Source organism: Erinaceus europaeus, chromosome 5, assembly GCF_950295315.1.
Source record: "Erinaceus europaeus chromosome 5, mEriEur2.1, whole genome shotgun sequence".
Taxonomy (NCBI): Eukaryota; Metazoa; Chordata; class Mammalia; order Eulipotyphla; family Erinaceidae; genus Erinaceus; species Erinaceus europaeus.
In genome coordinates, this window is record NC_080166.1 from 3,193,515 (window position 1) to 3,205,964 (window position 12,450).

Here is a 12,450-nt window from a genome sequence, read left to right on the forward strand (position 1 = left end):
TTCTGTCAGTGTTTCCTTTCTATAAATAAAATTTAAAAAACTGCAGACCCACATCCCATGTAGAGTTTAGTGTAAAGAATGTTTATTTTTAGTGCTTACTATTTTATTTACTGTATATTGATTTATTATGAATATGTTCTCATCACATACCAGCCTGATTAAATCCCTGCCTCTATATCATTAGCATAGTTTCCAGAGTCGTGATGAGTATAGGAAAGAAATCAGAAAAAGAAACAACCTTTCAACCCACGGGCCACACCAATATGCCACCTCGTATGTGTCTTCTGTGCTGAGGGGCAGGCTTGTTCCTCCTCTGCAGGGAGGAAGCTTTATAAGTGGTGGAACAGTACTGCAGATATTTCTCCTCTCTCTCTCTCTCTCTCTCTCACTTCCTCTTTTTTAGTCTCTCACCTCTATCAAGAAGAAAAAAACAGTCATTGAGAATGGTGGAATTGTGCAGGCAACAAACTCCAGCTACAACCTTGGGGTAAAAAAAAAGGTAAGAAGACAATAAATAACACAACGGTTTTGATCATACGTGGAATACAGAGAATTGAATGAAACACATTAACTTGCCAAAAAAAAAAGTAGTTTCTAAAAAACATTTCTGAGAATTTTTGAGACGTGTGGTAAATGTTGGGGGAAGGGAGACTCATAGCACTTTGGTAGGTGGGGTGTGGAGCTACACTCTGTAATATTATTATCTGTTGAGCCGTTATTAACTCGCCAAGAAAAGTGTTTAAGGTACAGGAACACACCAAGACTGGGTGATCATTTTCCCAGATAAATGACTGTCTCAGCCAGTAAACAAATTGTAAAATTCATTTAGGTCAAAATTTCTTTTGTTCTTTCAGGAAGGACAGATAACTTCTTTCCTTTGGTAATACAAGGAAGACAGCAGGGGTGTGACTTTAGTTATTTCCTGCTGATTATGTCACTAACGTCTGCTGCTAGTCATCATTTCCAGGTGTGCCCACACAGGTACGAAGTGAGAAAAAGGGAAATACCAGCTCGTATCAATTAAGAATATTTATTGCATTTCTTAACATCTACTGCATTTTTAAATCAAGAATATAAATCATTTACTTGGGCTTTGCCACTCAAGCTTGGGAACATTCTTTGAATCACATTATCTTAAGGTGGCAGAGTGGAATGGTAAGAAAGGAAGTTTGCAAATACGGCAGTCACCAATAATACATATATGTTTTTTAACATCGTCACTCTAACATAGTTATATATTATTCCCCTGACCTCACACATTTAAAGGTTCTTTTTTGTCATCGGTACTGGGAGAGCATGCTTTCCAATATGCAAGAAGTCAGAAATACTCTTATACATGGAGTCGCTGTTGAAAAAGCCAGAACAAACAGAACAGCTTCCTTTTCCCTCTTTCCTCTGTATCTGTACATGACAAAACTGCAGTTGAATCTGAAGAGAAAGTAAGTTTCAGTGACAACCCTGCCCTTGACACACCTCCATTCGACAGGTGATCCCAGACTTGGCGAAGGTTCAGTCTGGGATTCTTCTACTTTATAGTGATGTGAAGACAGCTCACACTCGGTGGGAACTCTCCGTAGATTTCTGATTTCTCCTCTTCCCCCAGGCTAGCGGTGTGTGGTACAAGTCTCTCTCTCTGAGGCAGTGAGCCACGGCCCATGGTCGGCCCCATGAACACAGGGGAAATAGTCACCCTGCTTTCCACGTTCGGTATTGTAGTCAATAAATGGCGCAGGCTAGCCAAGGCCTTGCTATAAAATGGGCTTTGCACTAAGACTGTTGTCTGACTGAAGACTAACATGAATGTTCCCAATACGTTTCAGGTGAGCTTGAATAAACTCTGAGGCACGGTAGGTTCAGTGTCCTAAGTACACTGATGCATTTGTGACTTAAAAGACATTTTTATAACGATGACAGCACGCTAGGCTAATCCATGTACCGAGGAAGACCTGAGAACGGTACGGGGGGGGGGGGGGGCAGTGTGCTGTTCTGCACTGTGCCTGCCTCTGCTCTGAGGACAGTTTCAGGGTGCCCAGGTAAGGGGTCTTCTGGCAACTCTGTGGCAGAGAGATGCCTCTGCATAAGTGTATTAGCAATGCTGACCCACCATGTTTACAGCCTAACAACAGACACCTGAGCCCTGCCCCGCAGATCCTAGACTAGACGCCATCATCGTTTCCCCAATGCTGGTCAAACTGAATTACAAAAAATATATATCTTTGTTAAAGAAAGCACCCTGGACAGAAGAATACTTCTACAGAACAAGGCACTCAAATTTTAGAAACATTCTGAGCAGACATTTAAAAAAAAAAGAATGTTTCACTACCACTGTGAATTAAGGATTCGTGACAAATCACTCCATAGCTACACTTGGCTTCAGCGGAGGTACTAAGCAAGTAGCCCAAGGAGACTCAGTAACAGAGAAAGGCTCGCAGGTGCACCTCTGGACACACACAAACTCTGCAGTGTCTTAGCACGTGAAAGCTGGTAAATCCTGTAGTCCACAGCTCTCTCCCAGAGCACAGATGATGGGTGGCTCAGTTGGCTGACAAAGGCACCTTTTGGTGGGATATCAGCACCATTTTCCCCTACACGGTTTGTTAGATCAATTCTGTTCTCCTCTACAGAGGCTTTCTACTTGCCTTCTTGGGCATCTTTTAACTTACCAAAAGTGTAGGAGGAGGAAGAGGTTGAGCACTTGAAAAACAAGATGTCATCATCAAGTCAAGGTTCTGAAGGCCAAATCAGAGGAGGATGTAGGGAAAACAGAACTCCTCAGACAGCATAGCTCACTTGGGAAAGTGTCCACCTCGCCATAACTGACCCACCTGAGGACCGCAGGACACGCATAAGGGATACTTAGGCACAGGAGGAGGGGTTGTTGCTGTCCTCTCTCTCTCTCTGATTCTTTCTTTTCCCCTCCCTCTTTCTTAACATTGAAAAATATCAAACAAAGTGATGAAACTGCGAGTGCCCTAGGCCCCAGGGAACAACCCATCCTCAAAGACAGTATTTCTCCCACGCAGACCCTACATACTTGTTGTTATCTAGCAAACAGCTCGCTTGGTAGAGTGACCATCCTCCCTCATTCATTTGTCATGACTCAGCCTTGAGAACGCGCACATCAGTGGTTGCATTGGATCGACCTTCTCGTGGTGCATCCCGTGAGTACCCAGTCATTGGGGAAACTGACGATCCTTCCTAGCCGACTGAATCCACATGGATCCCAGTCACTTTCAAAGCCAGCAACAAGCAGCTCCTGCCAGCTTTGCTGTTGACTGGCTATGGAAGAAGGGCAAACGCTAGAAGAAGAAATGAAACACTTTGAGGGTTCATCTCAGTACAAACTGCACGGGTTGTCCACGCCACACAAGGTACATAGAAATACAACAGAAGCACCAATGGTAAAGACAGCCTTCTCAGCATTTATGAAGCACATCAAAATATTACTTTTGTTTGCTTTTTTATGAACATGTCACAGCACCCTTGATAAAGCAAAGCTTACACAGGCCTACATAATGCGGAAAATGCTAGATGAGAACTAGTTCAGAACTGCTTATTCAACACACAAGCACAAAATGACAATTACTGATGCCCTTCTAATGAAATGATCGAAATTTTGAAAAATGATCAGGAACAGGTGTTTATTCCACATTTCAATTTGTGATCTGCTGCATTGGCATGAGTTTTGGTGAGACCTGGTAAAAGAAGAGAGAAGAAAAACAGATTATAAAAGACTGCATGGCACTGGCATTTCTCCATTAAATCCTCGGACTTTAATGACGTGGCCAGCACACAGCCCAGCCACGATCATCGCCTAGGGTTTCCTCCTCCTTTTCCATTTTGAACCAATCCCCCCATCTCTCTCAGTTTCTGGCTGTCTCTATGCAATAAATAATAAAAATTTTACAAAGAGTGTCATATTCAAGAAGACAGCAACCTTAGAATCTCCACAACTGCTCCAGTCAATTCACCACTTTGTTTCCATACTCCCTGAGTTAACCGGGGGCATATTTATGAAGAAATGTGTGATCAATGACTCATTTCTTTGTCTTTTTTAAAAATAACTTTTTTATTATCTTTATTTATTTATTGGATAGAGACAGCCAGAAATCAAGAGGGAAGGGGGTGATAGAGAGGAAGAGAGACAGAGAGACACCTGCAGCCCTACACCAACATTCACAAAGCTTTCCCCCTGCAAGTGGGGACTGGGAGCTCGAACCCCGGTCCTTGTGCACTGTAATGTGTGCGCTCAGCCAGGTGCGCCAGCACCCAGCACTGATGACTCATTTCTGTAAGAACAATGGAAATGAGGTAAATGCAGTGCGAAGATTCCAAGCTAATACAAGATGAAGGTGGTGAAGGATAGAAAATGTCTGTGCACAGATCATTAATGGGGGATGAAGAAGGAAAGAGAAAGAGAGACGCCTGCAGACCTGCTTCCCTACTCGTGAAGTGTCTCCCATGCAGGTGGGGAGCTGGAGGCTTGAACCCAGGCCCTTGTGCCTAGTGGTGCGAGCACTCTAGCCATTATACTACCACCCAGCCCCTCATTTGTCTGTTTATTAATTAAAAAAAAAAAACAACCCACAAGTCTTTGTTCTGGGTAAAAATGCAAACTTGACCTACACAATCTCCTCTCAATTTCTCTCTGTCCTATCAAATAAAAGAGAGCGAAAGAGACAGAGAGAGGGGAAAATGGCCTCTGGCAGCACGCGGGATGTGTAGTGCCAGCAGCATGCTCTGGCGATAGCCCTGGTGAGTTAGTTTAGCTCGGTCTTCAAAGAACCAACAGAAAGGCTTCTAACTGGAGGAAAATCAAGGCTGAAAATAAAAGAAGCATGTCACTGTTTAATTGTTCTGACATTAAAATATTTTCATTCCTTTATAAGGAGTTTTCATTTAGTGTCCTCTTCTATATTTCTACCAAAAATAAACATGATAAGAATAAAAAATAGGGAGTCGGCGGTAGCTCAGCGGGTTAAGCGCACGTGGTGCAAAGCAGAAGGGCTGGCAAAAGGATCCCAGTTCGAGCCCCCGGTTCCCCACCTGCAGGGGAGTCGCTTCACAGGCGGTGAAGCAGGTCTGCAGGTGTCTGTCTTCCTCTCCCCCCTCTGTTCTCCCCTCCTCTCTCCATTTCTCTCTGTCCTATCCAACAACAACATCAATAACAACAATAATAACCACAACAATAAAACAACAAGGGCAATAAAAGGGAATAAATAAATAAATATTCAGAAAATTTTAAAAAAGAATAAAAAATATTCAGTTTGGCCTGGTAGAAAGTGGAGAATAAAGTAGAGCTCAGTCAGGTCTGTCAGGCCCAAGAGCATATAGATAATAAAAGACTAAACAGAACACAGACAACAGAGAGAAGCCATTGCCGGTAGCTGGACAGGTCTTCAACTGCACTCAAAAGAACAAAAGACACAGGGGCTCTGAGTATTTAGAAAGTGTGTCCTATAAACAATCCACTTTCCTTTGTTTTTTAAACAATTGAGCATCCATGGAAACAAGTTAATGAAATAAAACTTTTCTCTGAAAATAGATATTTTCCAACGGAGGTTTTATAGAGCTTCCTTGAAAAGGAAACTGGACACCTTAGCTTGTAAGTCGTTTATTCTTTTTCTTGTCACATCAGCTCTGTTTTGAGTTCCAAATGGCATTTATACCCTCAACGAGGAAAATTGACTTTCATCAGAAAAGCAGAAGATGGAGCTCTGTCTATGCCCCCTGACTCGACCTATCCGTGTTTGCAGTGAAAAGCATTTACCAAGCCGCCATCTTTCACCCCCCCTCCCCCAGTTTCATCAGCTCTGTATGTCCAAGTGAGCAGAAGAGAAGATTATCGTGCCAAGGTGATCCACAGGCTCAGCACAAGACTGTCTGATGTAAGTGAGGAAGAGAAGCCAGTACTTTGTCTCCTCAGACCACTGAAAGCCCTTGAGCATCCTGCTCAGCTCTGCATAGTGCTGGTTCATAACAGGCGCTGAAAGACGCAGCTTAGCAGGAGCTCTACCGGTTTTCTTTATTTACTCATATGTAACAGCCTCACACGGGGCATGCACCGAGTGCTTAGTAAACAGCCACGAGTGACCAGTTTATGCTGTCATACATGGCTCAAACATGGGTTTAGGTAGGTTTTACTTGCCTGTGATACATGCCTGCAATTTATAAATATCATAGCGCCGTGTCAATAGAACATAGAAAAAGGAAAATACACAAAGCAAAACAAAGCAATATCCTGCTCCCAGAACAAGAGGACACAAGGAGGTGGAAGCCTGGGTGACTCCACTCACACGACTACATCGTTGTGCGCAGGGCGACCTGCTGGAGAGACACACATCCGCCTACAGAGAAGGCCATGGAGGGGAGCTGGAGCAGACACGGCAGGCATGGCCACGCTGCACGGTGCCGGCCAGCTGCCCTGGTTGCTCACAGAGCAGGCGCTGCACAGGAAGGACACGCAGACCACAGGCCCCCAGGCCCTGGCCTCAGAAAACCCCCCGAGGGGGGTACGCATGTGACGGGCCGGCACAGACTCAGCGCTGGGCAAGTAACCGTGACAGTGTGCTCTGCACGCCATGAACCGTGGCTGGGGTCAGGGTAGCCAAGGTCAAGTCTGGGCTCTGGGCACCCCACGCGTGTTGCACTGACTCCAAGAGCTGACGTGGACCTTCAGGTGTCACTGCCCCCGCTCCCCTCCCCGCACCACATACATAACACACTCACTCAGAGGGAGTTATGAGAATTCAAGCAGCTCTGGCGGCCGGGCAGTGGTGCACCTACTTAAGTGCACAAATCACCAAGTCCAAGGACCTGGGTTGGAGACTCTGCTTCCCACCTGCAGGGGGAATCCTTCACGAGTAGTGAAGCAGGTCTACAGGTGTCTGTCTTTTTCTCTTCCTCTCTCTCTCCCCATCCCTCTCAATTTCTCTCTGATCTGTCACATTAAAAAAAAAAATAGAATGGAAAAAATGTCCACCAGGAGCAGTGGATTCATAGTGCAGGCACTGAGCCCCAACAATAACTCTGGTGACAAAAAAAAAAAAAAAAGAATTAAACCAGCTCCGCAAGAAATAGTAAAGGGGCTTTTGCACAGGATGAAAGGATAGAATGACTTCATCCATATGAAAGTGCCAGTCCCTGTTCAGGGCGCCATTTGCCAGGCTAGCTTCAAGGGCAGGAGACAGAGGACCAGGGACTCATGGCTGAGCTGGGAAGCAGTATCTCGCTTATTAATCAGATACATCGCCTTTTATGCATCTCTTCACCGGAAGTGACAAGCGAAAGGAAATGACTAGGAGAGGGGGCGGAGCAAAAAAGAGTGGGACCGGAACCTAGAAAGCTTCCATCTAACCAGTGGGGATTAAACCAGTACCCTGCAGGCAGGGCGGGATGCAGGTAAAACAGTGATTATGTGAATAGACCACAGCCTCAAGCAATGTAACAGAAGGGGTCTTAGAAGCAGAATTTAGAAGCAGACCAACATGAAAGTAAATATGAAAAAAATTTCATCCATATGAAGTAAAGCAGGGAACAAAACAAAGAAAATGTCAAGTCAAACAAAGACCAACCTGTGGCCCAGACTGAAGAAACGAGGCTCCCAAAGCGGGCTGGGAGTCGGGGATTAGTTGCAAGGAGAGAGGGTACCCCATGGACTTGGAGGAAGGGCCCTGGAAGGTGTGGCGGAGGAATATGTTTTAAAGAGGTCTGAGATCAGATTTCTAAACCATTTGGAGTCTTGGAACAAAGGTAACCATAAAAACAAACAAAGCCCTTCCCCACTAGGGAAAGAGAGAGAGAGGCTGGGAGTATGGATCCACCTGCCAACACCCATGTTCAGCGGGGAAGCAATTACAGAAGCCAGACCTTCAATCTTCTGCATCCCACAGTGACCCTGGGTCCATGCTCCCAGAGGGATAAAGAATAGGAAAGCTGTCAGGGGAGGGGATGGGATACAGAGTTCTGGTGGTGGGAAGTGTGTGGAGTTGTACCCCTCTTATCCTATGGTTTAGTCAATGTTTCTTTTTTATTAATAAATGGAGAGAGGAGGAGAAGACAGAAAGGGGGAGAGAAAGATAGACACCTGCAGACCTGCTTCACCGCCTGTGAAGCGACTCCCCTGCAGGTGGGGAGCCAGGGGCTTGCACTAAGTCTTTTTTGTTGTTGTTGTTGTTGTTGGATTGAAACAGAGAGAAATTGAGAGGGGAGGGGAAGATAGGAATTAAGGGAAGAAAGGAGAAAGGGAGAAAGGGAAGGAGAGAGGGAGAGGGAGCACTGCAGCCTGGTTCACCACTTGTGAAGCTTTCCCCCTGCACGTGAGGACCAGGGGCTTGAACCCGAGTCCTTGTGCCCTGCAATGTGTGCATTCAATCAGGTGCACCACCACCCAGAGCTGCACTGTTTTTTCTTTTTAAATTTTTTTTATATTTATTTTATTTATTTATTCCCTTTTGTTGCCCTTGTTGTTTTATTGTTGTAGTTACTATTGATGTCATCATTGTTGGATAGGACAGAGAGAAATGGAGAGAGGAGGGGAAGACAGAGAGGAGGAGAGAAAGACAGACACCTGCTGACCTGCTTCACCGCCTGTGAAGCGACTCCCCTGCAGGTGGGGAGCCGGGGCTCGAACCAGGAACCTTACGCCGGTCCTTGTGCTTTGCGCCACCTGCGCTTAGCCCGCTGCACTACAGCCCGACTCCCCGCACTGTTTTTCCTACACTTGTTGGAAACATCTATTTAAATCTGATGGCAGCAAGAGAACAATCTTCTAATATTCTTTAGGGATGAAATAATCACACATAGAAGTTAGTCAAAAGAGATGAGAAATAAAGTATCATTTTTCTAGCCGTGGTTCACATTTTTAAGTCAGTCGAGTTGAGTCATGGCTACCGCAGAACCAAAGAGCAGGGGAATGATTGCAAGGGATTTGACAGAAAGCAACTCACAAGGCCCAGTAGCTCAGCCCACTCCCCCCAGCAACTCCGGGAGGTTCCTCCCCCTCCTGCTTCTGAATCCTGAACCAAACCCAGGCCTTGAGTCACAGCCTGGCTCCTGCTCCCACCTACAGTCCTTTGGGGGCACCCTCCCTTCCATTCCTGTTCTTTGGAAAGGTCAGCTCCCAAAAGGACGCCGAACTATAGTGGCTCATGTCCTGTAAACACCTATTAATCGATCCTCCGGTCACGGACAGATGGCAAAGTCTGTTCGCAGAAACACTTACGATGAAGTCACAGCCAGTGCTCTTTTTGATGTCATCCACTGTCAGGCCTTCCCAGAGTTCAACCAGAATCAGCCCTTCCTTTTTGTCCACGTCAAACACAGCCTGTTGGGAGTCAAGAAAAATGACAATGACAATTTCTATCACCGTAATTATTTTATCACATAGTACAGAAATAACCCCTCAGAGGTTCTGAAAGGAGAGATGAAAGTCAGGACAAAAGATTCTGAAATGTAATATGAAAAAGTGTCAAGCCTTGAGTCTTCCACATGGATAGCAGTAAATGCCCACTCCCTAGCCAGCTATTAGGGAGGGGCACCGCTCATGCCAGGAGGCAGCTGTGTTGGTTACTAACTGCCTACTGCAGCCAGATTATTTTTTTTCTTCCTTTTTAACAACTTTTGTTAAGTCTAACAGTTTTAGTGGGAATTGTCAGTTAGGTTATTCATAGTGATTTGAAAGAAGAAAAGAGGAAAGCAAAGGAAGAAAAGGTTATCTGGAATCTGCAAGCACAGGGATGACAGGGTGCCCTTGTCTCTGGGAAGATGGTCTATTGGTTGGAGACTCTTAGCTGTAAGAAGCACTGCTGTCTAGTCAACAATTTGTTTGGCTTTATATGTTCACTCTTTTTTCAGCCACCAGGTTCAAGATGCCAGCAGGATGCTGACCAGACTTCCCTGGGCAGACGACCCCACCAATGTGTCCTGGAGCTCTGCTTCCCCAGAGCCCTGCCCCACTAGGGAAAGAGAGAGGCAGGCTGGGAGTGTGGATCCACCTGTCAGCACTCATGTTCAGCAGGGAAGCCATTACAGAAGCCAGACCTTCCACCTTCTGCATCCCACAGTGACCCTGGGTCCATGCTCCCAGAGGGATAAAGAATAGGAAAGCAGGGGGGGTCGGGCGGTGGCGCAGTGGGTTAAGCGCATGTGGCGCAAAGCGCAGGAACCGGCGTAAGGATCCCGGTTCGAGCCCCCGGCTCCCCACCTGCAGGGGAGTCGCTTCACAGGCGGTGAAGCAGGTCTGCAGGTGTCTTATCTTTCTCTCCCCCTTCTCTGTCTTCCCCTCCTCTCTCCATTTCTCTCTGTCCTATCCAACAACGAATTGCGTCAACAAGGGCAATAATAATAACCACAATGAAGCTACAAGGGCAACAAAAGGGGGAAAAAAATGGCCTCCAGGAGCGGTGGATTCATGGTGCAGGCACCGAGCCCACCAATAACCCTGGAGGAGGAAAAAAAAAAATAATAATAATAATAATAATAATAAAAAAGAATAGGAAAGCTATCAGGGGAGGGGATGGGATACAGAGTTCTGGTGGTGGGAACTGTGTGGAGTTGTACCCCTCTTATCCTACATTTTTTGTCAGTGTTTCCTTTTTATAAATAAAAATTTAAAAAGGAGAAGCAGCACTACTGTGCTGTCACTGAAAACCACTGGGTCTACCATGTGCCCTCCAGCCAGACGTCTGGTCACTGCTGCTGCTGTTCTGACTTGATAGAGTTTTCTCTTTCCTAGGTTTGAGTGCTGTTCCCTAGATATCTTTTCTCTCCTGGATGAATCTTAAACTCCCTGCTTATATTGCAAGCTTGGAGTCCTTATTTTCAATTGCATCAGAAGTCAAACCCTACACTGACATTTTTAAAGCCAGCCCTGGTGGGAGGCAGATGTCCATGGACAACAGTGTGTGAGAGACGCTGCCTTGCAGGGGGCTAGAATTCCTGCTCTGCCACACGGCAGCCACTCACTGCCCTTCCCACCTGTAGGTGGGTCTTGTCCACCTCCTAAGACGGGTGAACAGAACAGGACAAACAGAACAAGAGGCGAGCTCTGGGCAGCCAGCACCCTTCCCGGGACACAGCAGGGACAGGTCTCCATAACGGTTTAACTTAGTAAGTCACTTGTAAGTGAATCCAAATCCCAAGCATGTCACGACTACTGTCTCCAGCTGAGTGACTCTTTTCCTCAGAAGCAAATTATCAAGAGGACTTGTGATGCTCATTATTTTCCATTTGGTGAAATCATAGATAACCTGGTTGATTTTACTGGCAAAATTAAAATTTTGGAGGAAATATTTCATTTTATTGGTACATTTTAAATGTACTTATTTTTTTAATATTTAATGAGAGAGAGAGCCCAGAGCCATGCTCAAGCATATTTGGTGCTGGTGCTGGGGCTTCAGACCTGCAATTCCTGTGGTCTACTCATGGAATCATTCCCAACTCATGTGTTTGCGTATTTTCATATTCCAAGAAAATATGTTTTAGTAGAAATATGTGTCCTGAGGGGGAAAAGCCAGTCAACTAGGGACATCTTAGGTTGCACTGATTATTCAATTTCAAAGTGACAATTTAAAAAATATTTTGTAAATGGATCATTGTTCTTTGCAGAAGATAAGTTTGGTATACTACTCAGACTGGCTTCTTTTTCTACTGCATTATGAATAGCTGTAAGTTTGTAAAGCTGGGACAGATAAACGAGCATTAGGTGTCATCATAAAGACTCGAAGGTGGTCGAGGAAATATGCCGAGGACGGCTTCCACGTGTGAGGCCTCAGTGGCTGTAGATTCAATCCCTGGTACTACCCCAGACTAGAGCTGAGCAGGGCCCTGGTGTCTCGCTCCTCTCCTCCTACCTCTCTGTCTCCACCCTCAGGTGGAGTCTAGGGGCCTGAGCCTGCGTCCTGTCCTTGCACATTCTAATGCAGAAGCCTTTCTTACGCATTCCCCAAGTCAGCATTTGGCCCATATATCTGTCATGGTTTTCCAGCTGCCAGAATAGCTGAGTATTCTGCTGACTACCCCTGAAGGCAGAGACTGCCCATTCCTTCCATTCCTTTCGGTAAGCCGCTGGAGGGAATAGTCTGGCTCAGACTAATAGAAGGTGTCTTGTTCGCAGATGCTGGTTAAACGAGTGAGTGGATGTGTTAATAATGCTACATGTGGTGGAGGGAATGAATAGAAAATACTTTTCTTTAATGTCCTCATACTTAAATGATAATATAAGGTGTAGCATAAAATAAATGTAGGTCTTTGTGGTCTGGGAGGTGGCGCAGTGGCTAAAGCATTGGATTCTCAAGTATGAGGTTCTGAGTTCAATCTCCGGCAGCACATGCACCAGAGTGATGTCTGATTCTTTCTCCCTCTCCTTCTATCTTTCTCATCAATAAATAAAAATTCTTTAAAAAAAAAACGTAGGTCTTTGATAACAGACCCCAACATGATTGGTGGATC

The 12,450-nt window shown here is 45.5% G+C and overlaps 1 protein-coding gene across 2 annotated transcripts in view; it reads right to left on the minus strand.

Annotated features, from left to right (window-relative positions):
• Positions 1 to 3,622: 3,622 nt before the first annotated feature.
• OXCT1 (3-oxoacid CoA-transferase 1) overlaps positions 3,623 to 12,450 on the minus strand; it is a 121,278-nt gene continuing 112,450 nt past the window's right edge. For both annotated transcript variants that reach the window (XM_060190991.1, XM_060190990.1), the window contains 2 exons: positions 9,224 to 9,325; positions 3,623 to 3,695 (listed from right to left, as the gene is read on the minus strand). In XM_060190991.1, the coding sequence (XP_060046974.1) occupies positions 3,654 to 3,695; positions 9,224 to 9,325 (144 nt within the window). In that variant the 3' untranslated portion in view covers positions 3,623 to 3,653. The remainder of the gene's footprint in view (positions 3,696 to 9,223; positions 9,326 to 12,450) is intronic.